Consider the following 27,198-nt stretch of genomic DNA (forward strand, 5'->3'; position numbering starts at 1 on the left):
ATACAGATAAATATACTGGGGTGTGTGTGTGTGTGTGTGTGTGTGTGTGTGTGTGTGTGTGTGTGTGTGTGTGTGTGTGTGATGAGGTAAATTGTTTTGGAACTCCTCATTTTTCATGTGTTTGGGAACTTTTCCACGACCCCTCAGCAAAGAATGGTTCAGTCCAGCATATTCAGTATTCAGCATATTCATATTCATATTCAGTCCACTGGGGCTGTGGGGGAAAAAAAACAAACAAAACCAAAAACATAATTGTAAATAACTCACAGTGAAGACGCCATACTAGTTTAAAAAAAAAAAAAAAAAAAGTTTTGTTTACTATTATAATAAATCATTGAGCTTAAATCACAACACACATTAAAAACATCAAATATAAGTTATGGATCCAACCCTAGCTGTTACTGGGAGAGAGGCCGTGTCCATCCTGGACAGGCCAACACAGAAAGTGCATTTACATGAGGTTAAGTTACCGGTTCACAGTCGGTTTTTGGGGGAAAGCTACTTTCTTAAGTGTCATGTAAACAGGAAATCTGGTTTCCCCAAGTCAGGCAGCAGGACTAACCTCCACCACTGTGCTGTCTAATAATTCATTTAAAAATTATTTTTGCTTTAGAAGTTAAATGAGTTTTGTGCATTTTTCCTTATTAAAACTAGCAAAAACAATGTATCTACCTTGTGTTTTCTCCTCTTTGTTCTGCAACTCCTCTCCCTCTCCACTCTCTTCTTCCTGTTTTCCTTCGTCAGTCGTCTTCCTCTCCTCCCCGTCTCCCATGGATCTCTTCACCTCATGTAGCACCCCCTCCCTCTTCTCCCTGCAGAGCTCCACCCTCTGGTTTTCCTCCATCCCCTTCTCCTCCAGCAGCGAGTGCAGCAAGGCGGCGCTCACCACCTCCTCCCCCTCCCCCACAAGGAAGGCGTTTTTGAAGCGGTTGTACAGCATGGAGGCCTTGTCCATGATGGCCTGGTTTGCTCTGTAGAACCGCATCTGGAACATTAGGTAATTTAAACATCTTTCACAATGACATCGTCAGACCATTGTTGTCTACAAAAGAACGAATACATTTTAAGTGTAGAGCTGATACTTTTACTTAAAGATATGAATATTTGCTGCTCCATTAGTGTGTTTTTCTACCTTTCTAAGTGTTGCAATGAGCTCACTGTGTCTCTGAACATGCTGGGATGTCACATAAACCATGCTGAGCTGATCCAATGCTGTCAGACACTTACTGATATCCTGGGAGGCAGAGACAAAAGACAAACAGAACAAAGGAGGAAACAGATCAGTTTAAACCCAAATGTAGCACAGTTAAACTCTAACGATAATCTGCAAATGGAAATTAATGCTCTAAGGTTTTGCAAAGATGAGCTTTAGCTAAATAAACAATTGGTGTCTCTAATGTTTTTTCCATAAAACTGCTGCAGAAGAAGAGCACAGCATGATTTGAATATACACTAATTGCCTCTCCACAATATTCAGACTGTAGTCGTCTGTCGGTCGTGGACTGGTCGCGAAGAGCAGTCGCAGACCTCCGACCCCGTAGTCGGTAGGCAGCCACTCTACCAACTGAGCCACTGCCGCCCACTGACACAAAATTAAAACGAGCTTTCAGCTCCGTTAAGCTAAAAAAAAAGAGCTAAAAAAGTTCAGTTGATGATATTAATTCATCACTATACACAACATCTTTAAGATTTCAGTGTTTTGAGCCATTAACATAAAAAACAACAACAACAAAACAACAACTTTGCATCGTAATAATGAGTCACAGTGTACCGTACAGTGAGTGTGTCTTACAGGGTTATCGGACTTGAGTGAAATTCTGATGTCTCCGTGGATTCTGTGCAGAGTCGAGTCAGTCAGCGTCATGGTCGAACTTCTTTCTTGCTTTGCCTGTGGCTGCACCTTCTTCTCCGACTTCCCTCCATCCAACGACTCGCCCTGCGCTTTACTGTCCGTGCCGCCTTTCTCCACATCGTTATCTTCTTTACATTTTGACTCAGCTTGTGAACTTTCTGCTGTCATCTCTTCGCTCTCTGTTGGACGTTTGTCACTTTTCTTCTCTTCCACATTCTTCGTCTCTTCTGTGAGCTTTTGCTCCGCTTCTGCAGCCGTTTTCTTTGTCTGATCTTTCATAGTTTTTTCATTTGCCTTGGTGGGTTTTTCACTGTCTTTTTTCTTCGTTTGTTCCATTGTTTCTGTTCCATGCTTCGTCTCTTTCTGTTCTTTCTGCTCTTCACTCTTTTTGGCTGCTGATGCATTGCTGCTGCACTTCTTATGTTTCTTGTCTTCCTCCTTGGGCTTTTTCTCCTTCTCCACCTCTGTTATGCTTCTGTCTTTCATTCTTTCATATTTCCTCTCCACAGTTGGGCTTTTGTCCAAACTTATGTTGTCAAGTTTCTTCTCTCTTTCCTTTGCTTTCTCTGAACTCTTTTTCTTCTCTTCCACCAGTTCCTCTCTGCTTGTTTTCTCCACTTTCTTCCTCCTTTCCTCCACCACTCCTACTGCAGTTGTTCCTCCCATCATCGTCTTCAACTGAACCTTTGTTCCTTGCTTGGCTGGTGCTTTTACAATCTTTCCAATTATTTTTCTCTCATCCTTCTTCTCTTCGTCTTTGTGCTGCTTTGTTTCATTGCTCTTCTTGTCTTCTTTCTTCTCTTTAACTACCTCATCATTCTTTGTCTCAATCTTTATCTTGTCTTCCTTCTTCTGCCCGCTTTCCTTGTCCTCCTCTAGTTCTTCTGTTGTTTTACTTACAGTTTTGTCAGTAAGGTTTGGGTTTTCTGTTTTCTTGTACTGCTCTGTCTTTGTCTTGTGTTCATCTTTTATCTTCTCTGTTGTTGTTTTCTGGCTGGAGGCCTTTCCCTTGACCTTTTCTTCTTTCTTAGCACTTTGTTTGTCTTTGGAGTAAAGCTTTTCTCTTATTTTCTTGCCAACCATCTTCTTATTAATCAAGGCTTTGATGCTCGATTTCTTGCTGATGACTTTTAAGTGTGATTCTTTTGCGCTGTTCTTTTCAGTTGTCCTCTTCACCTCCATATTCTTCTTTCCTCCTTCTCCAGCTTTCCTATAATTAAAAATAAACATTAATAATTGTATTTATCTGGTCCAACTTTGTGTATGTGTGTGCGTGATTGTCTTACAGAGTCGACTTTGTCATCTCCCTCCTCTTCCCTTCTTTTCCAGACTTCAGCAAACCTCTCAGAGACTTTAACAAACTCTCCCTCTTGGCTGCAAGACGCCGCTGCCGCTAAAGAAAAAACAAACAAGCAAACACAACTTAGTTTCACTTTAAGCATTAACTAGTTTAATCTGTAACAACCGTGAATATTGATTACTACGGCTCATTTCTTAGACTGGAAAGAGCAGTGATAATCTTTAATCTCCAAAAGACTCACATTATTTTTCACTCTTTTTGTCATTTTATTGCATTATAGCTACAACATGCAACTTCTGGGACTTAAGCTGGTAACTACGACTATTGGTCATTCTAGTTTGATGCACAAAACACTTATGGACTTGACGTTTCAAGTAGCACAGTCTGTAATTTCATTCTGATTTCTTGACTTGCTGCCTTCGCTAATTTTATTTCATTAAACAAAACTGTGAAATTACAGCTAGATTCACTGTTATAGGGTTAATAAGTGGAGAAAAGTGAACAAAAGAGATTTAAAGCATCTTTACCTCCTCATCCACAGAACGGCCTTCTCTCCTTGTTTCTTCTTTTTCGGCTTTCTTTTCTTTAATGGTCATTTCTTTCTTTCCCTCCCCACCTGCATCCTTTGTTTTTTTCTCCTTCTCTACCTCTCTCTCTGCTCTCCTCATCTTTTTTCCTTTGTTCTCTGACTTTTCTCCAGTCTTCTCCATCTCATCTTTCTTTGCTTCCACACCTTCATCCTGTTTTGCTTTCTTTAGCACCTCCTTCTCATCTCCCCTTTTCTTATTTACTTGGCACTCCTCTCTTGCCATTTCTCTTTTTCCTTCTGTAGAATCCTTCTTTGTTTTCGGCTGCATCTCCTTTTCTCCCATCCCCTTTCTTCCCTCGCTCTTTGACCTGGTTTCTCTTCTTGTCCTTTCCTCTCTCTTTCCTTCATTTTCGTCCTGTTTTATTTTCTTCTCATTTTGATCCCCTTTCTCAGCTCTCCTTGTCCTTATCCCTTGGCTTTCTTCCGACTTCTTCTCTGTTTTCTCATGGGTAATGATGCCTTTCTTCCCTTCTTCACTTTCATCCTGCTTTGTTTTCTTTAGCTTCCCATCCTCTACTTTCTCCTGTTCCTCTCTCTTTCTTTTTATTCCTTGGCTCTCTGCTGGTTTCTTGTCTTCCTTCTTCACCTCTGTCACCTTCTCTTTTGCTTTCTTTTGAAGGTCCTTTCCATGATCCTTTTCTTCCCTCTTCCTCTTCACCCCTTTGTTACCCAGAAACATATTTTCTTCCTTTTCCTGATTCTCCTCATCTTCTTCTGGCTCCTTCTGTCCTTTATCATTCTGGGATGTTTGTCTTGGAGTCAACTTCACATTCTTATTGACTGTTGGAAAAATAAGAAAACAGACACTTAAAATAACCTCAGTTGTTACCCTTTTGTGAAATTTATCCTTTAAGACGATAAGCAGCATGTGTGGACGTGTCCGTTACCTGCCACAGAAGGACTGGAAGGCGTTTTCTTCTTCTGCTGTTCAGCATCAGCCTAAAATCCAACAAATCAAGGATTAATCCAAACACTTATCTGCCTCTTTAGGGCCCAAAACTCCCAGTACAGACAGTGCTGTGTTAGCTTTGTTTTTTAATGCATTTGGCTGCATATACCGTTAAATAAAAGCTGGAATTTTGAACTTTCATTTGATGTCTTTTGATCTTCTTTTTGACTTCAGTGTAAAGCAAAAATAAATTAGCCTTGCTGTTCAAATACTTTGAAAGGGAAGTGTATGTTTGTGAGAAACCTGTATGGTTGAGAGTATTTTTTCAAAAACTGCTATATGAATAAAAGTTATTATTGTTTTTAAACCATCAGCGGGATCCAATGATTGGTCACCGTTTACATGCACTTAAAAAACTGGTTACTGGAAATCTACATGAACATGTATCAGTAGATGAGTAACATGATTTCAGTGTTCAGCACTGCTAGATTTAGGCGTTAGGGTGGCTAAACCTTGACTTATTTTTTTTCTCCTTAATGTGATCAAATCAAATTTAATCAGACTGTAATATCAGATCTGACTGAATTGCACGTGTAGTCGTAGATTTGATTATTTACTTTATGGCTCTACAGCCACAGTCAGATAAGAATTAATGTGAAAACTGGGCATTAAGTCCTGTAAGGCTTCCATTTTATAAACAGTGCTGTTTTGTTAATCAGCTTTCACTCTCGTTGCTCTCTGCAGTAGTAGTAGTAGTAGTAGTAGTAGTAGTAGTAGTAGTAGTAGTAGTAGTAGTAGTAGTAGTAGTAGTAGTAGCAGCAGCAGCAGTGTCTTTACAACTAAGACCTCCTGCAGGTAAACCCATAATAGTGTATTTACCATGGACACTGTAGTTTTTCTCCTGGTGGTAGATGGGCTTGTAGCAGCTGCTTCTGCAGGATCTGTTGCACTTTCTGCCTTTTCAGAAGCTGGTTTAGAGTCTGTTGCCTTTGTTGGGAGTTTGTTGGAAGTTTCACTTTCAGTTGTTTTTTTAGCATCTGGTTTTTCTGTGTCCAAAGTGGTTTTACAGAAAGATGCTTTGGAAAGAGGTTTGTCTTCTGTTGTCTGGGAAATAAAATTAGAGAACACAATATTTATCAAAATAGAAGTCAAGAACCAGACGTCAACGTCTCAGAACATTTTTACAGGATACAAATTTAGCCTCTTTTTGCACCGTTTATTTCAATTCTGACTATTAAAACCACACTCCCTTTGAGAAATTCATGGAACTCAGCACTAATAATGTAGTAATAATAATAATAATAATAATAATAATAGTAATAATGGTCACAAAGTCATACCAAGTTCTTGCAAACACGGAGCAATCTTTAGGACCTGTCTACATCACCTCTATATATAACCTGTTATATTTGCAGCACTGAATCTGATAAAGTATAAACAAGTGAATGTGATTAATTTAAGTTACCGATAAATCCTCTTACCTCTTTATCTGTTTCAGAAGTGACACTAATAGTACTCGGTCTAGTACTCTTTCCTGTAGGTCGATCACTACTTGATGTTGCCTTTCTACGTCTTATTGCTACAACAGATTCTGAGGCATCTGTAGGTTGGACATCTTCTGAAGTGGAAGCCTCTTCAGACATTTGTTTGGACTCAGGAGCAGATCTTAATGAAGCTCTTGTAGGAGTTCTAGCTGGTTTACTGTTAACTGTTATAGGTGCAATTTTACTGTGACCAGACCTAGTTGGGGGACTTTTCATTTTGTCATTTGTTGTTTTAACAGTAGTTGTCAGTTTAGCAGATGTAGTTTTAGCAGAAGGTGCTGATTCGGCAGTTGTTGTTTTGGAGGAAGAAGCGGGTTTAGCAGGACCTGTCTGTGTATTGCTCTTTGTTGGAACCTGCAGAGAAAACAGAATCATTAAATGGATTGCACACAATGGAAAAAAACATCAGCTTTTGAAAAAGAATTGATGAGAATCTTTTAACTAAAGGCAGAATGGAGACACAGACTTTGAGTTTGCTCCCGATTCCAGGTGTGTTTTGGATCTCCCACATGCCCTCAGTGAAGCCTTTGATGCGAACTCCGCTGCCGTACTTCATCTTGTTCCCGACATAAGGAACGATATTCTCTGGAGGGATATGCCCTCTGAGGAGAAATAAGAGGTTAATCAGAGTTCAGCCAAAGAACACGAATTGACTAATCAGAAGCTGTGTGTGCACGTACATCTGATGGGTCCCAAAGAAGTACACTGTAACTCGCTTCTTGTTTCCATCCTCTGACTTACATATCTGAAAACACACACGTATAAAGGTTACATAAAATCCACTACATTTAGAAACATGTATTTAGATTAAGTACAGATATTTGCCACTGTGGCCATACCCTGGCAGGCCAGTGGGGGAAGCCCTTCATCTTGGCAAACACCAGGTCTCCTGGTTTAAAGAGGTCACCATTTTTCCCTGGCATCCTGCCGCTTCAGAGCTCGAACACACAGAAGAACTCGTATGAGCGACCCCTCTACAGCTCAGCCTGCTTCTGACACTCGCTGATTGACAGAAACATATTAGCATTTCCCATTTAACAATAAATCCAATCTTTGCACCACTTGCATCCTCCTTTTTAACTTTTAGAAGCTGTTTGACTTGCATATATGTACATGTTCTTGCCCTATGGATATGTATATCTTTTCTCACTTACTTGTTTATTCATAATAATTATATAGTTATTCATATAGTTTGTCATCATGTTCTTGCTGTAGCCTACTGTGTAAAGTAAAACAACAACAGCCGTCAGATAAATGCAGTGAAGTAAAAAGCTAAAGATTTGAAATGTACTGAAATAGAAGTATGACACTGTATAAAATGACTGGTATTAATTCAAACTTTGGGAGCTTGAATGATTAAAGAAATATCATTTCAAATCACTTTCAGCCTTTACTTTCCCTTGTCGCAATATTTTAACCAAATAATTCACAACCCAACTTTAAGTGAAAACAACTGGTGTAGTTATTATTCTACAACTGAGTCATCACTGAAGCGGTGAACCCACACAGTATCTCGGTAGTTTCGTTTTTGATCAATCTGTTTACAAATACAGCAACGTTGGTGCAGAAACTAGCCGCAGCACCTTCCACCTTGTTACTAGCTGCATGTATGGGCTGTTTTTGATGCTACAATAAAGTTGGAAGATGCTATATTCAGCTAGCTACTTAGCAGCTCAAACGGCTGGGGGAGAAATTCATGTTTTAGGTTGGTTTTAGCAATTCTCTATTTGAATGGACAATAAGACGCACACTTACCGAAAACTGCACGACAGTCCTGTGAAAGCTAACGTCCCAGTGTTTCTTTCCTACAACCGGACGCTTCTTGTTACTAAGCTACACTCTCCTCATCGCCATGTTGCTCGCTATGCTCCAGTCACATGACCTGCTACGCTTTCCCGCCTGTGGTTGGATCGTACCAATTAAAGGGGGGCATCGACTGTACCATTTACAAGAAAACGTGAGGTAAGGTGAGAATAGCATCCAAGGTGAAGGCACAGCCCATTACTTCAAGGCTGGACTATAACTACTACTCCAGTTTATGTTATTTCAGCCTTAATAATTAGTTGTTTGTAATACATAAAAGAAACAGCCATACCTATTTACATTAAATTCTGCTTAAAATTAACTTGATTAGTTCCCCACAAAATGGGTCATTTATTATCTGCAAATCAGAAAATACATTAAAAGCTCAAATGTATGACCTAACATCTATTTTACATTTCAGGAAGTGATATATTGGGTATAGGTTTCATTCTAATCTAGTCAATCAAATGTCATTGGGTTAAGATACCAATATTTGTTTTGTTGATTTGAGAACATTTTTGAAAACACACAATCTTAAATAAGTCAAAATTCTCAAATGCATGAAGACAGGCAACCTAAAGACAAACAGACAGAATAAATTAGGATGTGATTTAAACCATTAATGGTCCATTAAAAGCATAATTAATGAAATAATGAATCCCAACATTCCTTTTATTGCAGATTTAAGTGTAAATTCAAACCCATTTCTTCTTCCTCTGAAAGCACTAAAAGCACTTAGCTCTATCATTACAGTTCTGTAATGTAAGTTCTTTCCAAGTACTTTAAGTGTATGTTTGCTCGTGTTCTCGCTGTTTATCCCATCACACTTCAGTCTGTAGCCTCACTTTTATTTGTAAACTCATTTACTGATAGTGGTTTTTAACATGGGACACCAATAATACTTGTCCAAATCTTCAATATACTTATTCTCCAGACAGTTTGACGTACCTTTAAAGATACATCTAGGACCAAACTGTCCAAAGGCACAGTATTGTTTTCCACCTGTAACTAAGTGAAAAGTTTTTTTTAATCGCTGTCACTGTCACTATCACTGCCATCTTCTTCTTCATCTTCATCCTTTTCTTCCTCTTTTTTCTCAGGCTCATCTACAAGTCCTGCGAAAAAGTCATTGTCCCCGAAAGCTTTCTTGGTGAGAGATTTCATTTGTCCGCCTTTTTTCTTCCTCTTGCGATATTCATTAACAGTTGCTTTGGGTAAACTGGAAATGTCCCAGAACTTAATGAGCTGGTCATGTGCGCAGCTCACCAGAAAGCGGGAATCTCGAGACTTGGCAAGCTCTTCGATGGGTTCGCCAAGGTGTTGCCCGATGCAGCCAATAACCCGGTTAGGAAGGAGGTTGATGGCTCTGATGAAGGACAGAGAGAAGAGGTAACGAACTCACTATGTGATGAGGAACATCAATTGATCAATGAGTCTGGTTATAAATACTTATGAAATTACCTAAAAAGCCAACATATTTGTAACCTCTGATTTTACTGTAATTTGTAAGCTGGCCCTTAAGGCAAACCTTTAAAAACTGGTGGTACCCAATGGTAACACAACTGACCGAATATATCCGTCCATAGAGGCGGTGCACATGATGTTGTCTGTGATGGGGACAATGCAATCCAGGGACTCTGCCTTGATGGCAAAGCGGTCGCTGGTGGCACCAAATCCATTCCAGTTGAAGATGTAGATTGTCCCCTCGCTGGATCCACAAACCACCTTCTTGCCCCGCTTCATTAGAGCCACTGAGGTTAGATCGCCACTCTGATACTCCGACAGCAGCTCAAACCGTCGCCTCTTGATGTTGAAGACGCCCATGGTGCCATCACCACTGTTTTGGATTATAGGAGATACAATTAAAGCCTGGATTAAAGTAGAACATTTTAAATAAACTGATGTCCAAAATTTGAAAGTAAGAAGCTATCCAGCATGACAAACACCCCCTAGTTTGCCAAACAAACTGAGTAGACAATTAACGACATGAATTTAATTACATAGATTTAATTGTTTCTTTCTGAAAACTCGGATGCTGAAGGGGTTGTTGGTGAAGAGCAAAATGGACTCAGTCCTGAAACAGTAGAACTATTGCACACTGAAGAATGTATATCCAAAATGCTTTTGCCCGCAACATTTGTATGGTCCTTGAAAATTGCTGGTATTTAATAGTAATGTCTTACAGAAGATTTTATCCCGGCTATTGTTATTATTAGTATAACCTGGCTGTGAGTAGGATCCTTTTGGCCTGGTCCACAGTGATATCACTGATGTAATCCTCATGGTGTTTCAGATCCATGATGGACGTTCCCTTCCTCATGTCCCACACCTTCAGAAACAAAGACACACAAAGTTACATCTGGAGGATGTAAAATGTTTTTATCCTTTTGGTTTATCCCGTGAGTTCAGGGTCACCACAGCAGAAGATTTGTCTGCATGTTAATTTGGCACAGCTTTTACTACGGATGCCCTTGGTCCAGTCTGTAGGACCATCTGATGGGTTATTAGCTTAGGACTTTCCTTCTGTTTAAGCAGCACACTGATAATTAAAGGCTGATAATTTAATGTTTCCATTTTTCAAAACCGACAAACCAGGACCAAAAAAAACCCAGTATGGACAATTTAAAACAGCTCAGCAATTCTAAGTTAGACCAGAAATGTCAACTTTGAGAGTCCAGTTCTGGCCATAAAAACAGTACTAGATAAGGCGAGTCTTAGCGTCTGTATATTTATTTGGGATGCATGTTCCTAACATGGTTTGGACATAGTTTTAAAATATGGACAATACTTCCTGTCCGGACCTTCAGGGTTCCTCCGTCGTCTCCAGTCGCAATGATATTTTCGTCCACCAGCAGCAGGCTGTTGATAGGACTCCCGTGCGCCCCTCGGATCCTGGTGACAAGCTGCCCCCGCTCCACGTCCAACAGGTGAATGGCCTTGTCCCGGGACACACTGCAGAGCTTCAGCCCGTCTGCGGAGAAGCGCACCTGGCGGCAGGACTTCAGGTGGTGACCGGACGACCACAGCTCCCGGTTCTCTCCCTCCGTACACGAATAGGAAAAGGCGTACAAATCCCCGTCTACGTCTCCGCATACCAGGATGTCCTGGGTCGGGTGAAGCGCTACTGTGTTGGCAATCGCCTCTAGCTTTATGTCCTGGGGGGTGTCTCGGATCTTTGGTCCGGCCGGCTCTCCTTCATCATCGTCTTCGTCCTCACCTGGATCTGGATCTGACTCCGGATCCGAGTCTGATGATTCTACGTCTCTGGTAGTTTTCGGAGCTTCTGTTTTGTCCATTTCTACTGTTCCCTTTTCTGGACATGCGATTTCAGCGTGTTGTATGGACGCAGCCATGTTGTTTTTCCGCTTTCCCTCTTCTCCGGTGCTGAATTAAACCAGGCTTATTGGCGAATACGGATCACAGTGCCCCCTAGTGTGTTCATACAACAATAATACAGCAACTTCAAAATCAATAAAATATAAAAGCAAAGTTTGTAGTTTAATGCCACCACAAGGGGCAATGCTGCCACAAAGTTAGTAGTTAAATAGTAGTAGACAAATCGTTCAGGTTCTTAAAGCAACATAAATATATAGCACTTGATTAAAAAGATTTACTTACAACATGTGAAATCATGACAGAAGACAGAATAAATGACAGAATAAATAAGTTCGTAGAAAACGTCACAAGCAGCACTGATGATTTTCATTCACTTCAGTGAGAATATAAGACGATGACTTGCTTAGTGGATTAAAAAGTTAAATATTTTGGTCTGATAACTGATGTTAATTACGTGCAATTTAGTGGTACTTACATTTTGAGTATTTACATTTTTGCTACTTTATACTGTATTATATTTTGGAGAGTTATATTCATACATAAAATGCCAAAAATGGAAATCCATAAAGGAAGCCACATAAATGGACACTCACGATTGGTTGATCAATGAGCCAATCAAGAACTTTTTTGGAAATGACGTATGGACGCTATACTAAAGATGGCGTCAGATTCAAACGGTTCCTGGTTAAATGTTGAAGTAAGTGTTTATAAAAGAGCTATTTCTGTGTTTTCTTATTAACGATGTACTTTTAATAGGCAACGAAGACTATATCGAAGTGGTTAAAGTTGATTTTGGAGTAAACTAAACTGTTTACGATCAATGTTAAACGTGAAAAGTGTCTTTGTTGTAGCTGTTTATCGTATATGAACAAAATTTCATTCACCAAATGTAGGATTTAAAAAAATGTATGCTTACTAGGAAAAATATAGACACCCTAGAAAAAGAATAAACAAAGTACCTGAATTAATACGACTGTCTAGTAAATTCGGCATATAATGGATAAGGCAAGCTGTTGTGAATATAGACAGTAGTAGTCTATATAATGGATGTGGATTTGTAAATGGAGACCGATTTGGCTTGACGGCGTCTGCTGGCAAGGTAACGTCAGCAACCAAGCAACCGACCTGGTACCAAAACAACCGGCAGGCTCTCTGCTGTCGGTTGGTTTGTCTGTAGAGTCACATGTAATGAGCATCTATCTGTTAATTTACTAATAATATGGTAAAAAGAAATCTGAACAAATCTTTGTTGACGCAGTTGCCTTAATATGGTGATGAGCATAAAGTCACATTTATGTACCGATGACCTTTGGAAATGCATCTCCAGGGTTTTTAAACTTGGCTCAGCAGCGGAGACATGCAGGCGGACCGAGCGGAGCGGAAGAGAAAGCCTAGCCGGGGAAGGCGGGGTGAGAGTGCGCAGAGCCGAGCAGAGACACGGGGCATCCAGCCGACAGCTGCAGTCAACTCCGCCAGGTGCTCAGAGGGTGGGGCGGCAAGGTGGGGACTGAGAATTTCTATGTTTATGTACTAACACCAAGGATATATACACCAACAGTATAACCCTGCTGCTTTTCAACATCGTATGCGTTTCTAGAAACCCCAGGCAGAATTTAAAAAAGCTGGGAAAATATAATCTGAAGTATTATATTATGCATACACAGGTTCTAAAATATTGTTATTTTTCAGTTGGTATCCTATAATTACAATTGTAAAAGACAAATTTTTATGTAGTTCTTTAATTCGGCATCTGTTTTTTATTTTTGCATTTCTTCAAGATTGTTTTGTCCCTCTGTAGTCATATTGCATATGTTTGTGGTTTCAAACATACTAGATTTCTGATCTTTCTTCAGGTTGAAAGAGCTCATCACCACTATGCAACACAAAGAGAAACAGGCAGGACATGTAGAAGGAAGGGTGGAAAAAGAACAAGAGGAAGATGAGGAGATTGGAAAAGAAAGGAGGAGATGCACAAGCCGTGGAGATGGAGGAAGGAGAAGAGAAAGAGAGAGGGATGGGGCAGGGATGAGGGCAGCGTCAGAAGGACGTGACAGGAGCAAAGACTCAGAAAGCCTGAGGTGGAGAATCAACCAGCTGGAGAAAGAAAAACTGGAGCTGACATCTAGCCACAACCAGGAGGTGAGATTAAATGAAACTGAAGGACAGTTTGACTCAGAGTTCTTAAACTTTTTATCTTGTGCCATAATGTATATTTACCCAATAGGGATGAATAAAATGTTTTCTTTACATTTAACAGTTTATATCCAGGTATTGGGAAGTAAGATACAAAGTCAGAACTTACCAGGTGTCTGTGTCACACACTCTTCTGCTTTGCTGCTGACACTTCTTCTCAGGCTACTTTACCTGCTACTACATGCTAACACACTTGATTGGGCTGTTTAGACAGTAGAGTGCTTTAGCACATATTTGTAAGGTGTTTACATTGTTCAAAACACCTTGGAAAATACTATTTAGAAGTTAGTTATAATTTCTTAATTGTTAAGTTAAAACTGTCAGAAAGGTGACAGTTCTACTATGTGTTTATTACTGAGGTCAAAGTGCGTGATATGTGTTGTATAGTAATGCATTATGTTAAGAGTTGGTTCTAATGTTTTGGGCTGGGTTGGGTGTTGTTTGTGAGTTCAGCTGTGCAGGCTGCAGGCGGAGCTGACCCACCTGAGATCTTCAGTGGAGCGAGGTGAAGCTCAGAGGTTGGAGCTTCAGTACCAGCTGACTGTGAGCCAGAGACACGCTGACCAAGCCACCGAGCTTAGCAGAGACAAACAGGCACTTACAGGTACACAAATCAAACGCACCCTGCAGGAGCTTGTGGTTTATCAGTATGCAAATGTGCCACATCAGGAGTAAATAAGTGTGTGTGTGTATGTGTGTGTGTGTGATAGAGCAAGCAGCCGAGCTTCAGCAGAAGGTGCAGGAGCTGAAGAAAGCTCTTGACATCACCCAGCGGTCCAGGGAGGACGACAAGCATGCGTTGCGGCAGGATATCGAAGAGCGAGACAAATTTATTCAGAGCTTCAGCTCCGAGAACCAGAGACTGCACCAATTACTGCAGGTCTTACACACAAACACACAGAGTTAAAATCGGGTGCTGGTTTTACTACTTTCAACCTTCTCAAGAGTGGAGAGCCAGCTACGTTTATGACTAATGCTGTTTTTATTTTGATTTGCAGGATTCAATGCGAAGGAGACATTAATATGCAGATGAGAATCAGGATTGTAGCTGTTCTTGTTGTTTTCTTGTCTTCCAGGATCATGAAGAGGCGTTGAGTGAGTCTGAGAGGAGGATAGCAGAAGTGCAGAAGGAGAGAGAGAAGGAGGCCAAGGTTAACAGACGACAAGCTGAGGAAATGAAATACCTGAAGGAGAGAGAGGAAAGGAGCAGGAGAGAGAAAGAGGTGAGGAGAATAGAGAGAAAGTAGAAATACAGGTGGCAGGAAGAACTGCGAGAGGTGAGGAAGTGGCTGATCTGATCGTTCGTTCTCTTCAGCTGTCAGATCAGAGGATAAAGTCTCTGGAGGCAAGCATCGAGGTGGAGCGAGCAGCTCACCTGGAGTTCAAGTTCAACTCTGAGGTCCTCCAGGTGACAGTCACACAGAAACCCACACAGTTAAACTCTTAACAACTTTGTCTCTATTTTACCCTAAATAAATAATGAATTTCATATTTACATATATTTTTACAGAAACATTACAGGAAATGATTAAGGGCTGAAAGAACGTCTAAAATAAAGCAGCGTTTCTAAAATTAATTGTTTTTGTAACTGGGTCAGCTGCGGGTGCGGGACCTAGAGGAGGCAGTGGTGGCCGGGCGGTCTGGCCAGCAGGAGGCACAGTCAGACCTGGAGCTGCTGAGAGCTAAGTTCGGAGAGGTAGAGAGAGCTTACGGCGTGGAGAGAGAGAAGAGACGCAGCACTGAGCACACTCTGGAGCGGTGAGAATGCAACACTAACAACAGTAATAACAAACCATTACACACAGGCTAAAACAATACGCTCCAACATATATATTTGGCCTATTGCCAAAAAGCCCCTTCAAACTAAACAATGATTTTATCTAATGTTTGTGTTAAAACATGTCTATGAGCCAATTAATCTTCTACTTGACCACAATACATACATACATTTTCTATACATATTGTTAAATATTGTATAGTTATGTTTCATTTTCTTTCACTTTAATGATGTTGTCAGTTTAGTTATTTTCCACATATATATATTTAGATTTACTTTATTACAATGACATTTATGTGCAGGTTGCAGAGTGAGTATGAGCAGTACAAATCTCACCAAAATGTTGCCATGGACACAGCGAGGAAAACAACCTCTGACCTCACAGAACAGCTGGAGGAAGAAAAGAGACAGCACAGTAACACACGTTCACTGCTGGAGCAGGTAACACACACATACACACACACACAAACGCACAGTGAAAACAATAGGAATGTCTTTTTATGACTTGAGTGATGCTTTAATTTCTTCTTCTGTGTTTAGGCAACTATGAGACGTTCTGATGCAGACAAGCTCTTTGGGAACTGTCTGAACGAGATCAGGGAGACACTCCAACAACACAGAGACACAGGTAAACACTCAACACACACTTGCTGCAACCACCTGTAGCAAGTTCACAAGGTAACGTGTGCGTGTATGTGTCTGCAGGGTGTGGTCCTCCAGTAAAGGAGGACTGGAGCTGGAGTCCTTCTGCTGAAGTCTTGCAATTGTTGAAGACGACTCTTGGCACCTACCAACACAAAGTGGAAGAGACTGCCAAGGAGGTCCACACACACACACACACACACACACACTAACATATACACACACACACTGGCATATTTTTTATCCTTTTAATGCATCAGTTGCTACTCAGTGGACCATAGAATCAAATAAATTATTATTTTTTTCACAAATTTGCCAATTTATAACTTGCAAACCTACAACACGCACCCTCACAAGTAAACTGGATTTTTAGCCTCAGGGAAAACACACACGATGACATGGGAGCTTATATATGAATGTGATTTGGTCGTGACAGCTGATTGGACCAAATTTGTCTCTTCCAGTCGGCAGGGGCCCCAGGAGCACCACCCGTTGCTATTCTTGTTCCCTGTAAAGTTTAAAAAAGTTGAGACTGCCGTTGCACTTAGATTTTTGAGTTCTGCAACCTTAATGCTGGATTCCCTCTGTGCTTCCATCGATCTTATTTCTCTAAATTTCAACAATGCAGACAGCGAGTTCAAAGCAAGCGCGACCATAGTCACAGTAGTCACAATTACAGGAAATAATTGCAGGCTTCTTTTCCCTAACAGGTCCAGGATCTGCTGTTTGCATTAGAGAAGCTGCGAGAGGAGAACCAAACTCTCCAACAGCTGACTTCAGATCAGAGCAGGGAGATGGAGGTAAACACAGGCCAGACTTATCTGGGAAGTCAGGTGTTTTTAGGATGACTGCTCACCGTGCCTCTGCCCTACAGGAGTCTCAGCAGGTGTTGGTCAAACTGAAGGAGGAGGTGACTCGCCTTCGCCAAGAGTGCTCTGAATGGTCGACACAGAGCCGTGATCTGCAGGCCGAGCTGCAGAGAGAGAGGGAGGAGGGGGAGCGAGTGAAAGGGAGAGAAAAGGAGGAGAAGATGGCAGAAATCCAGAAGATAAAACACCAACACCAGAAAGAGTCCAAGGTGATTTTGTTTTTCTCTCTTTTTCTCTCTCTCCCTCATTTCCTGTGTGTTGCCGTACTGCAGACCACCATAATGTCATCATGTATTAAACATTTAATTACACTGTTGATGATGCTGAGTTAATCACACCGGACATCCGTGTGTCTGTGTTTGTGTGTTAGGCCCATCTGTCCTTCCTCTACAGTCTCTACCAGCGACTTTTGGCCGGCTGCGTCCTCCTCGATCAGCCCCAGAGCATACTGGGTGATTTCACCTGGGAGGAGCTGTGTGATGTCATCAATGAACAGGTTGATCAGCTGACCTCTGACCTCCAAAAAGCCAACGAAAAGGTAAACAGGTCCTGGTACATGATATTTGAATGACATTTATATTAATATTAATATGTGAGTGCTTGAGGGGACCTGGCTACAAGTGTATAATTCTAACCCCTACAAAATAAAACAGTGTCACCAGTGTTGGTGGTTCTGAACTACCAACCTTTCGGTTAACAGCCGAACGCGCTAACCGATTGCGCCACAGAGACATCTGTACTGGTAGTTGAAGGGGGCGTGGATACAAGTGTATAATTCTAACCTCTGCAAAATATAAAATTATCAAGGATACCTAAGGTTACCTTGAAGCAACCCCGTCCCTGGGTGGGCTTGAACCACCAACCTTTCGGTTAACAGCCGAACGCGCTAACCGATTGCGCCACAGAGACAGCTGTATTGGTAGTTTAAGGGGGCGTGGCTGTATAATTCTAACCTCTGTAAAATATAAGAGTATCAAGGATACCTTGAAGCAACCCCGTCCCTGGGTGGGCTTGAACCACCAACCTTTCGGTTAACAGCCGAACGCGCTAACCGATTGCGCCACAGAGACAGCTGTAATGGTAGTTTAAGGGGGCGTGGCTGTATAATTCTAACCTCTGTAAAATATAAGAGTGTCAAGGATACCTTGATGCAACCACGTCCCTGGGTGGGCTTGAACCACCAACCTTTCGGTTAACAGCCGAACGCGCTAACCGATTGCGCCACAGAGACAGCTGTATTGGTAGTTTAAGGGGGCGTGGCTGTATAATTCTAACCTCTGTAAAATATAAGAGTGTCAAGGATACCTTGATGCAACCCCGTCCCTGGGTGGGCTTGAACCACCAACCTTTCGGTTAACAGCCGAACGCGCTAACCGATTGCGCCACAGAGACATCTGTACTGGTAGTTTAAGGGGGCGTGGATACAAGTGTATAATTCTAAACTCTGTAAAATATAAAAGTGTCAAGGATACCTTAGGTTACCTTGAAGCAACCCCGTCCCTGGGTGGGCTTGAACCACCAACCTTTCGGTTAACAGCCGAACGCGCTAACCGATTGCGCCACAGAGACATCTGTACTGGTAGTTTAAGGGGGCGTGGATACAAGTGTATAATTCTAAACTCTGTAAAATATAAAAGTGTCAAGGATACCTTAGGTTACCTTGAAGCAACCCCGTCCCTGGGTGGGCTTGAACCACCAACCTTTCGGTTAACAGCCGAACGCGCTAACCGATTGCGCCACAGAGACATCTGTACTGGTAGTTTAAGGGGGCGTGGATACAAGTGTATAATTCTAAACTCTGTAAAATATAAAAGTGTCAAGGATACCTTAGGTTACCTTGAAGCAACCACGTCCCTGGGTGGGCTTGAACCACCAACCTTTCGGTTAACAGCCGAACCACTAACCGATTGCGCCACAGAGACGTATGAGTGCACCACAGGATAAATCCTGAATAACAGGATAAATCCTGTTGTATCTCACTAGTGGTTAGAGATGTTAGAAGTACACAAATTAAGAGTGCAATTACTTGCCTAAAAGTACTCCAATACAAGTAGAAGTACCTTCAGTTTCTACTTTGAATTCCTAAGATGAAGTCCTAAGCACATATTTTGTAAGTACGAAAAAACAAGTGCTTAACGAAGAACATTATTTCTGTAGGCATCAAACAAGGAGTTACCCACAAGCATTTTAAAGATTTTAGACATTAGACTTGATGGTGGAAAACCAGAGTCTTTAAGATAAACAGTTCAAATTAGCTTCTTTTGCATTAATACTAGTTCTTCCTGTGAAACCACAGACAAACCAGCATTGTATAACCCCTACAAAGTAAGTTGATTGTTTTAGTCTTAATAGTGGATTTTAATCAGATTGTTGAATCACACTTTATTATATACTAAAGTATTAACTGAGTAACGTAACCTAATTGTCACGTTACTCTGTCCCTGTCCTCACCTTACGCTGTAGATCGCCAACCTACAGACTGCGTGTGAGAAGAAGAGTGTGTGCGTGCGTGAGCTGCATCGCAGTCAGGAGTGTGTGTTGTCTCGCCTGGAGGTGAGCGTGAGGAAAAGGGAGGAGGCCTGGAGCAGGCAACACACACACGCAGTGACACAGCTGCAGAACGAGCTGCAGGTAACACACAGACACACTCATCCCCCGGGTGTTTTTATTTTAAATCTGATCTGCCGAATCAGCAGAACGAACTGTGGAGGTTTGTAGAGCTGTGAAGGCAAAGAAGGAAGTTTTCAGTCGACTGTCCCTTTGGTCGACTTCTCCATCAAGTGATGAGATGACAGATACAATAATCATCACTTCTCTTTTAGTTTTGTTGTCCCCAAGGGGACAAATTCTCTTTACAGCAGCTGTTTAACATTCCCCAAAGTACAGGTGCTTTAAGATCCATGAAAAATGAGTGTTAGTTGGATACTAAGGATGTCCTCATCAAGCCTCATGAATTGTTTATCTAGATACTAAAGGTCCTTTTATTCAAAACTTATTCATGGTTAATATGCTCGAATTATTGATCTTAATATCTTAAAAGTGCCTTTCCACCTATATTTTAACAAGATAAGTGCTTATTTACTTGCTATTTTACGCAACAAACTAACAGCACTGTTCCTAATACAAAGACCCACACTGCACTTGGAAGTAATAAAAATCCTGCCCAGTACTGTCCCCCTGTGATTAAAGCCAGAAACAACAAGTAAGACAAGTGAGCCAGTTTATTGCAAACAGACTTAACATTTTTCTAAAATAATAAAACAGCTTTAAGATTCTCTTTAGATCCAAGTGGGGAGTTATCATATTAAATTTACCACCTGGCAACACGTAGGAAGCAGCAGGGAAGCTTGGCTGATGTTTTCAGGAAGTTAGTTTTATGTCTGTAGTAGAGTAAGGCAACACCACCACAATCTGTGTCCAGGAGTTTAAGATGTGCTGATCTTAAGCTGCAACTCTCGGCCTTTAAATCGGCACCAATCCAAACCATTTGGCGACATGACTCCTCACTATGGCCATTACTCCCTTTTACAGTGCAGGAAATTAGTCTTATCTCACCAGTGGACAACCAGTATTTTCCCAGGATTGGTTTGAGAGCAGACGTCATCATTTACCCATGTTCTCTCCCACAGGTTTGTCATTCTCAGTGCGAGTCTCTCCGGGAACATGTCTCCTCTCTGGACCTCCAGTGCTCGTCACTGACCTCTGACCTATCCCGGCTCCAGGGCCGCCTCTCTCGAAGCCGCAGGGAGTCGGCCTCCTTCTTTTTAGCCTGTGCTCTGCTGGCCGGAGCGCTGAAACACGCCCACTGTCGTCTGCAAACTCTCTCTGAACAGAAAACCCTCCTGTCCAAACAGCTAGCATTGAGAAGGGCGCTGGAGGAGGAGGTGAGGAAGCTGGCTGACGCTCTGGGAGGTGACAAAAAAGATGAAAAGGAGGAAAGAGGAAGGAGAGCAGTGAGGCGGTGGAGGAGGGGTGTGTGTGTGGTGCTGGCGGTGAGGAGGTGGTGTGCTCTGGCTAAAACGACAGCGGTGTTGTTTCGACTGGAGAGGAGTGGCAGTGGTCCTGCAGTGTGTGTCTGTGGAGAGTTGGCTACGGCAACACAGGAGGGACAACTCCTACTTTGTACAGGTAGAGAAGTTGGTCATTTCTGTCTAATAAGTCAGTAAAAATGAAGGAACTTACCTGCTTGATGTTTTCCAGTTTGTGTCTGTATTGTTGAAACCCAGAAAAATGACTAAAGTAATTAAACAACAATCAAAGCAGTTGCTCAGTATTTTCTTTGCAATCAAATAACTAAATAAGTGACTAATTGCAACTATTTTAAATGATTGTTTAAGTCTCTAAATCTTTTAGTTTTTTATGTTTGTAAATCCCACGTTTAAAAGTTAAGGACATGTTGACTACAAATTTTTTCTGTATATTTACCATGTTACTAATTGATTAACTGCCTGAGAGTTTTGTGTTCTGTTTTAGATAAAGACAGAGGTCGTGAAGACGAATGTTCCCGCTGGCTTCGCTCTAAACGTCTCTCCTTCACTATTCTGTCCTCCATGGCTGACCTGCAAGGGGCGCTAGCACACGCAGGTGAACAAACCTAAGCTCTGGGTCCATTTCAGTCCCCACACTGGCAGGATTTGCTGATGGTCATGTGCCCACTTGCGTAACACTTTTGCAGGTACTGGGACAGACCCAAAGACTCCGTTATACCTGCAGACACTTATGAAAGCATCTCCTATTGACTCCTTTTAGGCTCTTCCCCTCTAGATGTGATGTCAGCAGCTCGTTCTGGTTTGTCCCGTCTCCTGGATTATCTTCTTGACCAGTCAGACGCAGTGTCCTACAGAGTGTATGAGGGCACACTGAGCAGCCGCCTGAGACTTGGCTTGAACAGAGTAATGCCTCAACAACCCGAGATGAAGGTCACTAAACACAGTTGCAGACAACACCTTTAACATTTATGGGTGTGATTACACATTTTTGTCCATCACTATCAATGAATAATATTATTTGATATTCATTGATGATTATGCGCTATTTTATATGTTGTTTAATTACTCCATTTTGTTTAGACTTCTCTTTCTGCGACTGTTTTAATGGCACCCAACCGGGTAACCCAACAAATTTCTCCCTCTTAGTGATGAAAACAAGCAATAATTTACCTTTGGTCTGGAAGATTTTCCTAAAAACGTCTTTTCCTGAAACGTCTGTTCACTTGTTGATCTCTTACTGTGTGTCCTGATATCAGGCCCTGGTCTCCACCCTCCAGGAGCACTTCCTGCTCTTTAGCCAACGACTGCATTCGGCCGAGGTGGAGCGGCGGAGCCTGAGGCTGGAGGTGGCTAGTCTGAAGAAAGGACAGAGGCAAGAGAGAGATGACACATACGGGACGGTTAGTCTGAAAACTCACACCTGTACTGTCTTTGTGATAAACACGGTTCCATCGTGTTTGTGCATCTGTGCAATGATTGTGTGTGCAGGTCCCAGCTGAGCGGTTCCACAGTGTGTGTGAGGAGCTCTGTCAGGCTCTGAACAGAGAGCAGGAGGCTCAGATGTTGATCCAGGAACAGACCAATCAGCTGCACACACTGCAGCTCCGAGTCAACACCCACACATCTGAGGAAACCAACACACAAAACACACTGAGCCAGAACACACAGGTACACACACACACACACACACACACAGGCACACACACACACAGGTCTATGGAGCTTTTTAGACCGTTTTGGCTCCGAAAAAGAGCTAAGTTCGGTCTTTTCAGTCTTCCAGCAACATAAGCAGCAGCGACTTGATGGTGACCACAGTGGAGCATTCAGTTTATCGCTGGGTGCTTCTATCTAGAGTTGGTAGAGACAAAATTATTACCTAAAATATATTATATGACATGCGTTTGTGAATAGAATAGCATTAGTTTTATATGTGCATTATCTAAAACCATATCAGTTATATTTTGTTAGTCCATTCAGGAAAAAGACAAGAAGTATCAGAAAAGCAAACAAACATGGCTTTCTCACATAACTCTGTCAAATAAAGGAGTTGGACAATATTTAATGCTAGTTTGGTAAATTAGCACTATGTCAAATGTAGGGCTGTGCCATAACAAATCCAATATCATGCGTCATCAAGAATTCCTCTATAATAACAATGTGTCCTGTCATTGTATTGACTGTATAGCTGCATAACCATGTGTTATCAAACATGGTATTCATGTGGACATGCACACAGAACAAGCAGAGTTTGAGGAAGAGTTATTTTTAGAGAAAATCTGAGGCACCTGAAAGTGGTTCTGCAACAAATAAGATGAGAATCAAACGTATGTGATTGCAAGTGGCGGAAACTTGAACCAACAAACACATCACCTCAAACACAAACACCATAAAATAAGAATGAGAATATAGTGTCAAACCAGCAACAGTAACAAATTACTTTAACTCAAAAAGCCTTGTCAGCATCTTTGATTAAAGAATATTGACTTTAACTATGTAATTATAATTATATCAACCGGTATGATAAAAACGATATGTGACCTTTTTCCATATGGCCCAGCTCCAACTCATCCTAACATGAGAAACTACAGATTACTACGACACTAAGCCTGTAAACTTGCATCAAGACCAACTCTTAAGCTGCAGTTGCTCTGTTTGTCTCCAGGCTCTGTCGGAGGCTCGGCAGGAGCTGAGACGGAAAGAGCGCTCACTGAGGATTCTGGGCAAGCACCTGTCGGGGGTTCAGAAGGAGAGGAAACAGCTAGAGGAGAGACTGCAGCGAGCCGAGGATGAGCTGAGGGACGCCACCGGGTAACGCACACATTTTATTCCATCAGTGTTCAGTCAGAGTTGGTTTAATTGAGTAATTTATTTAGAAATGGAAAAAATTATCTTTTTGCTGAATGACAGAAGTGTAAACATGTTTGAAGAAATGTTTTGGCATTTAAATCTCTCTCTTGTCTGACGATCCGGATTTTGTCTTCTCTCTCTCTCTCTTTATTTATTGTAACATATAAAAAATACATATCATATGTTGTAGCTGTTGTCAGTGTTCTTATGTGTTTCATCTGCACTGATATGCTCCTTGTTTGTGTCCTAGGCGTAAGGACTGTCTGATCAGTTACATGAAGGCTGCAGAGACGAGCTACAAAGAGGTGAACACACACGCACACGCACACCAACACACAGAGAACATCTCTAAACATCTGGTAACATGACACTTGTGGTCTTCAGATCCGGGACAGTTTTCTCCAATCAGAGCGCCCACTGTCTGCTCAGCGACGTCCCCTTCTGTTACCCAGTCAGCACCTGGAGCTGAGTGGAGCAGAGGGCATCATGGGAGGCCCAGAAGTGGCAGCATGTCAGGTTTCTGTTGTTCTGTTTTTTTCTTATTTCACTTATTCATTAGTTATTATGTCATCACTTACTTCCTTCTCTCTCTTTCGGCAGAGCCTTCTCTCCACCGTCTCTCAGCTCTTTCACACCTGCAGTGCCAGGATCGACTGGCTAGAGCAGGAAGTCTCCGCCAACCGCAGTCATGTGACTGCTCTGCGGAGCGAACTGCAGGACGCCTGTCTCCGTGACAACCTGGCCTTTGTCCCCGTAAGAGACTTGTTTTATTTTCACCATGTCGTTGTACTGTAATCTGAATGTTTTGGGTTAAATTCTGAGTTTTTGTGTCAGTTTATATTTCTATAATTATGGATACTTGCTGAAACGTTGATCATATAAAATTTATTGAGTATTCTGATGATAAAATTGTTGTTTGGGTTAAAAAAATACAGAGAGTTTAGTTTTGTGGTATTTGGAAAAGGAGAATAAATAATCTTTGTCTTTGTCCATGTTTCAGGTGGAGTTTGCCAAAGCATCTCTGGTACTTGATGAGGAACCATCTCAATCTGCTCCCTCATCTGATTTGTCAAAGGAACCCATCGTCAGTTTAAACACAGCCCCCTCCCAAACTTTCCTCCCCGCTTCCTCTCCCCTTCAAAATCCCCCTGAAGTTAAGTTGAAGAAGAAACCCACGAAGAACAACAGAGGAGGGAGGAGATAACAGAAGACAATCAGCCTTGTGTAGTTTTCCCTGTTTATGTGACGACGTGTAGCACGCGAGACCCTGAAACATTATTTTCCACACAACATAACATTTTCAAACTTCAGTTATTCTTGTGAAAACTATTCTAGTTTTAGGTTTGGACAAGTCATGGAAGAGTCCTGGAATGTTTGAGTCACAGAAACTGCTAAACCTGAAATATGTGAAGCTGGTCAGACAACCAAACTTTATTTTCTGTACAAAAAGTGCACAGAGTTTATATGAATTTTTTATAATTTTCAACATGGTTATTTGTAGTGTTTTTGTATTTGTTTCACCACACACACGCACACACACAGCCGCCTGGTGGCAGATGTGTGAAGCCCATATGGTCGTCTGTTATGACAGATAATGTGTGACAGATCAGCAGCTGCTTATGCTTAAGACTTTGTGTCACCTTCACGAAACTGTTTCTGCTAATTTATAGTTTCTCCAGAAAGAAAATGTCTAAAATCTTGTCTTGAATTCAGTTGGGTGCCTATGACTTAAATGTTAAAGTTTGAGTAGATTGATAGAAACCCACAGACTGTGGAATACGCATAGACATCAAGTGAACCAAAATACAATATTTATTGTTGAAAAACCAAAATTCATTCACATCTTTAATGTAAATGTAATGTTCTCTCCTTTCAAGTGTAACTGTAGCTCATCATAAAGACGTGAAGTAATCAGCCATGATAGGAGTGGTCTGTGAACTATATTCATATTCAGGTCTCTCCACAGATGGGGTTTCTGTGGGACTTAAGCCTGGTCTTCAAATAGGTCTCTCAGGGACAGTCAGAGACGTGTCCTGAAGACACGCCAAAACTCTCTGTTTGCTTACGGTCATTGTGCTTAAAGGTGATATGTCATCCCAGTCTCAGGTCTAATGCACTGTTAAAGAACTTCACTGTATTTAGCTGCCCCTCACACGGGCCCACTCAGCATGATGCTGCCACCCAGAAGCTCCACCTAAGATGGTATTAGCAGGTGAGGAGCAGCGACTGACGTTCACCAGGCATAGTGCTTGAAGTTCTGCCCACAGATATTAATTCCGGGTCATCACACCACAGAATCTTTGCCCCTATGCTCTCAGAGCTCTTTAAATGTTTGATTACTGTGAGTCCGATCTAATTGTTCATCCTTTAGGTTTTCGTCAATGCCGAGAACTTCTGAATCTCTGTTGGAGCGACTGTTAGCAGAGATCTGAGAGTTTCTTGGTCTTTATTGATTGTTTTTTGTGCTGATTTGTAGTGTAAAATGATATCCAGTCACTCGGACAGAGAGAGAAAGTAGGTAAGTAACCCTAACATGTGTTTGGTTGTGGACATGACAATTAGAAACACTGTAGTGTGTATTAAAGTGTGACCGGCAGCTCCTGTGCTCTGCGTAGTGTTCGGTTCTAAGTGTAGGAGGTTTGAGCCAATGATGCTAGAAATGTAGACGAACAAAGTGAGAAAAGTTTTAAGTCTGAAGAAGAAAAACACGACAAACATTTTACGGCTGCTGCATTAGCAAGATGACTGTGTGTGTCTGTGTGTGTGTGTCCCTGTGGATTTCTATTAAAGTGAAAAAGCATCCTCACATCCCCTCAGGCTCCTTGTGTATGTGTTAAGATGTCTTATAAAGCTACTTAAGCTGCTGACACGCGCACACACACACACACACACACCTTCTGTAGTTTTGCTGATTCAACTGAACAGGAATTTCCTCTTTCTTCTAGAGATGTTTGTCCTTTTTTCCCCCTCTTTTTCTTGGAGGAGTCTCTCTGTTTTGAAATCAACTCTACACTTTCAAACTATTTTTTCATCCAAAATTGAGCCTGTTTTAGGGATAAATATAAAGAATTGATAACCTTTTGTACTTTTCTCTTTGTTACAGTGGCTGTTCACCACTGCAGGTATCTGTATTTTCAGATTGTTTCCAGGTTCCTCTTGCTTAACTCTGTTTAGTTTATTCACAGTATTGTGTTTTCTACACAAAACTGTGTCCCCTAGTTAACACAGAAACCCCAAGAAAACATCTAATGACCACAACAAAATTAATATTATAACCAACTTATATTATTTGAACCCAATATTAGGGTTCAAATGATCTTTAAACCGCATGGTCTTCCAGCATCTGTTCACCAAGTCTTTGCATAGTGTCCCTTGCTGCCGGCACAAATCACAGCTCTATCAGTGGCTATTGGATGATTAAAGTGCAGAATAAGCAGGGCTGTGTGCTCATCAGCTCTCGTCTTTACTTTGTCGTAGATGAAGCCAACGTGAGCCAACGCAGTAATTAGACTTTGTCCCCCGAGGCCCCTAGTGTTTAGTATTTGCGTTTCTGGCACTTACAATATGA

At 41.6% G+C, this 27,198-nt stretch overlaps 3 protein-coding genes and 6 non-coding genes across 10 annotated transcripts; 1 reads left to right on the forward strand and 8 right to left on the reverse strand.

The window, feature by feature from the left end:
• Nucleotides 1-43: 43 nt before the first annotated feature.
• Nucleotides 44-8,071, reverse strand: LOC137137176 (hepatoma-derived growth factor-related protein 2-like). The gene is made up of 13 exons (XM_067523110.1): nt 7,930-8,071; nt 7,014-7,176; nt 6,855-6,919; nt 6,641-6,776; nt 6,112-6,528; nt 5,510-5,734; nt 4,629-4,680; nt 3,680-4,521; nt 3,139-3,245; nt 1,793-3,062; nt 1,133-1,234; nt 673-985; nt 44-214 (listed from the first exon to the last, which is right to left on the reverse strand). The coding sequence occupies exons 2-13, from the start codon at nt 7,095-7,097 to the stop codon at nt 201-203; spliced, it is 3,627 nt and encodes a 1,208-aa protein (XP_067379211.1). The 5' UTR covers nt 7,098-7,176; nt 7,930-8,071; the 3' UTR covers nt 44-200.
• A 229-nt stretch (nt 8,072-8,300) lies between these two features.
• Nucleotides 8,301-11,373, reverse strand: wdr55 (WD repeat domain 55). The gene is made up of 4 exons (XM_067523150.1): nt 10,779-11,373; nt 10,200-10,306; nt 9,545-9,814; nt 8,301-9,343 (listed from the first exon to the last, which is right to left on the reverse strand). The coding sequence occupies exons 1-4, from the start codon at nt 11,328-11,330 to the stop codon at nt 9,004-9,006; spliced, it is 1,269 nt and encodes a 422-aa protein (XP_067379251.1). The 5' UTR covers nt 11,331-11,373; the 3' UTR covers nt 8,301-9,003.
• A 98-nt stretch (nt 11,374-11,471) lies between these two features.
• On the forward strand, nt 11,472-26,397 carry LOC137137175 (coiled-coil domain-containing protein 171-like). Of its 2 annotated transcripts, none has more exons than XM_067523109.1 (25): nt 11,472-12,010; nt 12,641-12,789; nt 13,167-13,452; nt 13,960-14,110; nt 14,217-14,386; nt 14,583-14,729; nt 14,822-14,914; nt 15,104-15,264; nt 15,586-15,724; nt 15,824-15,911; nt 15,989-16,104; nt 16,636-16,725; nt 16,800-17,003; nt 17,165-17,332; nt 19,258-19,425; nt 20,424-20,922; nt 21,268-21,378; nt 21,544-21,713; nt 22,040-22,183; nt 22,272-22,451; nt 23,446-23,591; nt 23,881-23,935; nt 24,015-24,146; nt 24,231-24,383; nt 24,631-26,397. In XM_067523109.1, the coding sequence occupies exons 2-25, from the start codon at nt 12,671-12,673 to the stop codon at nt 24,832-24,834; spliced, it is 3,894 nt and encodes a 1,297-aa protein (XP_067379210.1). In that variant the 5' UTR covers nt 11,472-12,010; nt 12,641-12,670; the 3' UTR covers nt 24,835-26,397. The 2 variants fall into 2 exon arrangements, with proteins under 2 accessions (XP_067379210.1, XP_067379209.1); XM_067523108.1 differs by having other exon boundaries at nt 11,475-12,010; nt 12,641-12,813.
• Nucleotides 17,630-17,703, reverse strand: trnan-guu (transfer RNA asparagine (anticodon GUU)). The gene has a single exon. It is a non-coding gene; the product is annotated as a tRNA-Asn (tRNA).
• trnan-guu (transfer RNA asparagine (anticodon GUU)) lies at nt 17,791-17,864 on the reverse strand. The gene has a single exon. It is a non-coding gene; the product is annotated as a tRNA-Asn (tRNA).
• trnan-guu (transfer RNA asparagine (anticodon GUU)) lies at nt 17,952-18,025 on the reverse strand. Its single transcript has one exon. It is a non-coding gene; the product is annotated as a tRNA-Asn (tRNA).
• trnan-guu (transfer RNA asparagine (anticodon GUU)) lies at nt 18,113-18,186 on the reverse strand. Its single transcript has one exon. It is a non-coding gene; the product is annotated as a tRNA-Asn (tRNA).
• trnan-guu (transfer RNA asparagine (anticodon GUU)) lies at nt 18,290-18,363 on the reverse strand. Its single transcript has one exon. It is a non-coding gene; the product is annotated as a tRNA-Asn (tRNA).
• On the reverse strand, nt 18,467-18,540 carry trnan-guu (transfer RNA asparagine (anticodon GUU)). Its single transcript has one exon. It is a non-coding gene; the product is annotated as a tRNA-Asn (tRNA).
• Nucleotides 26,398-27,198: the final 801 nt, after the last annotated feature.

This window comes from Channa argus, chromosome 12, assembly GCF_033026475.1.
Source record: "Channa argus isolate prfri chromosome 12, Channa argus male v1.0, whole genome shotgun sequence".
Classification (NCBI taxonomy): domain Eukaryota; kingdom Metazoa; phylum Chordata; class Actinopteri; order Anabantiformes; family Channidae; genus Channa; species Channa argus.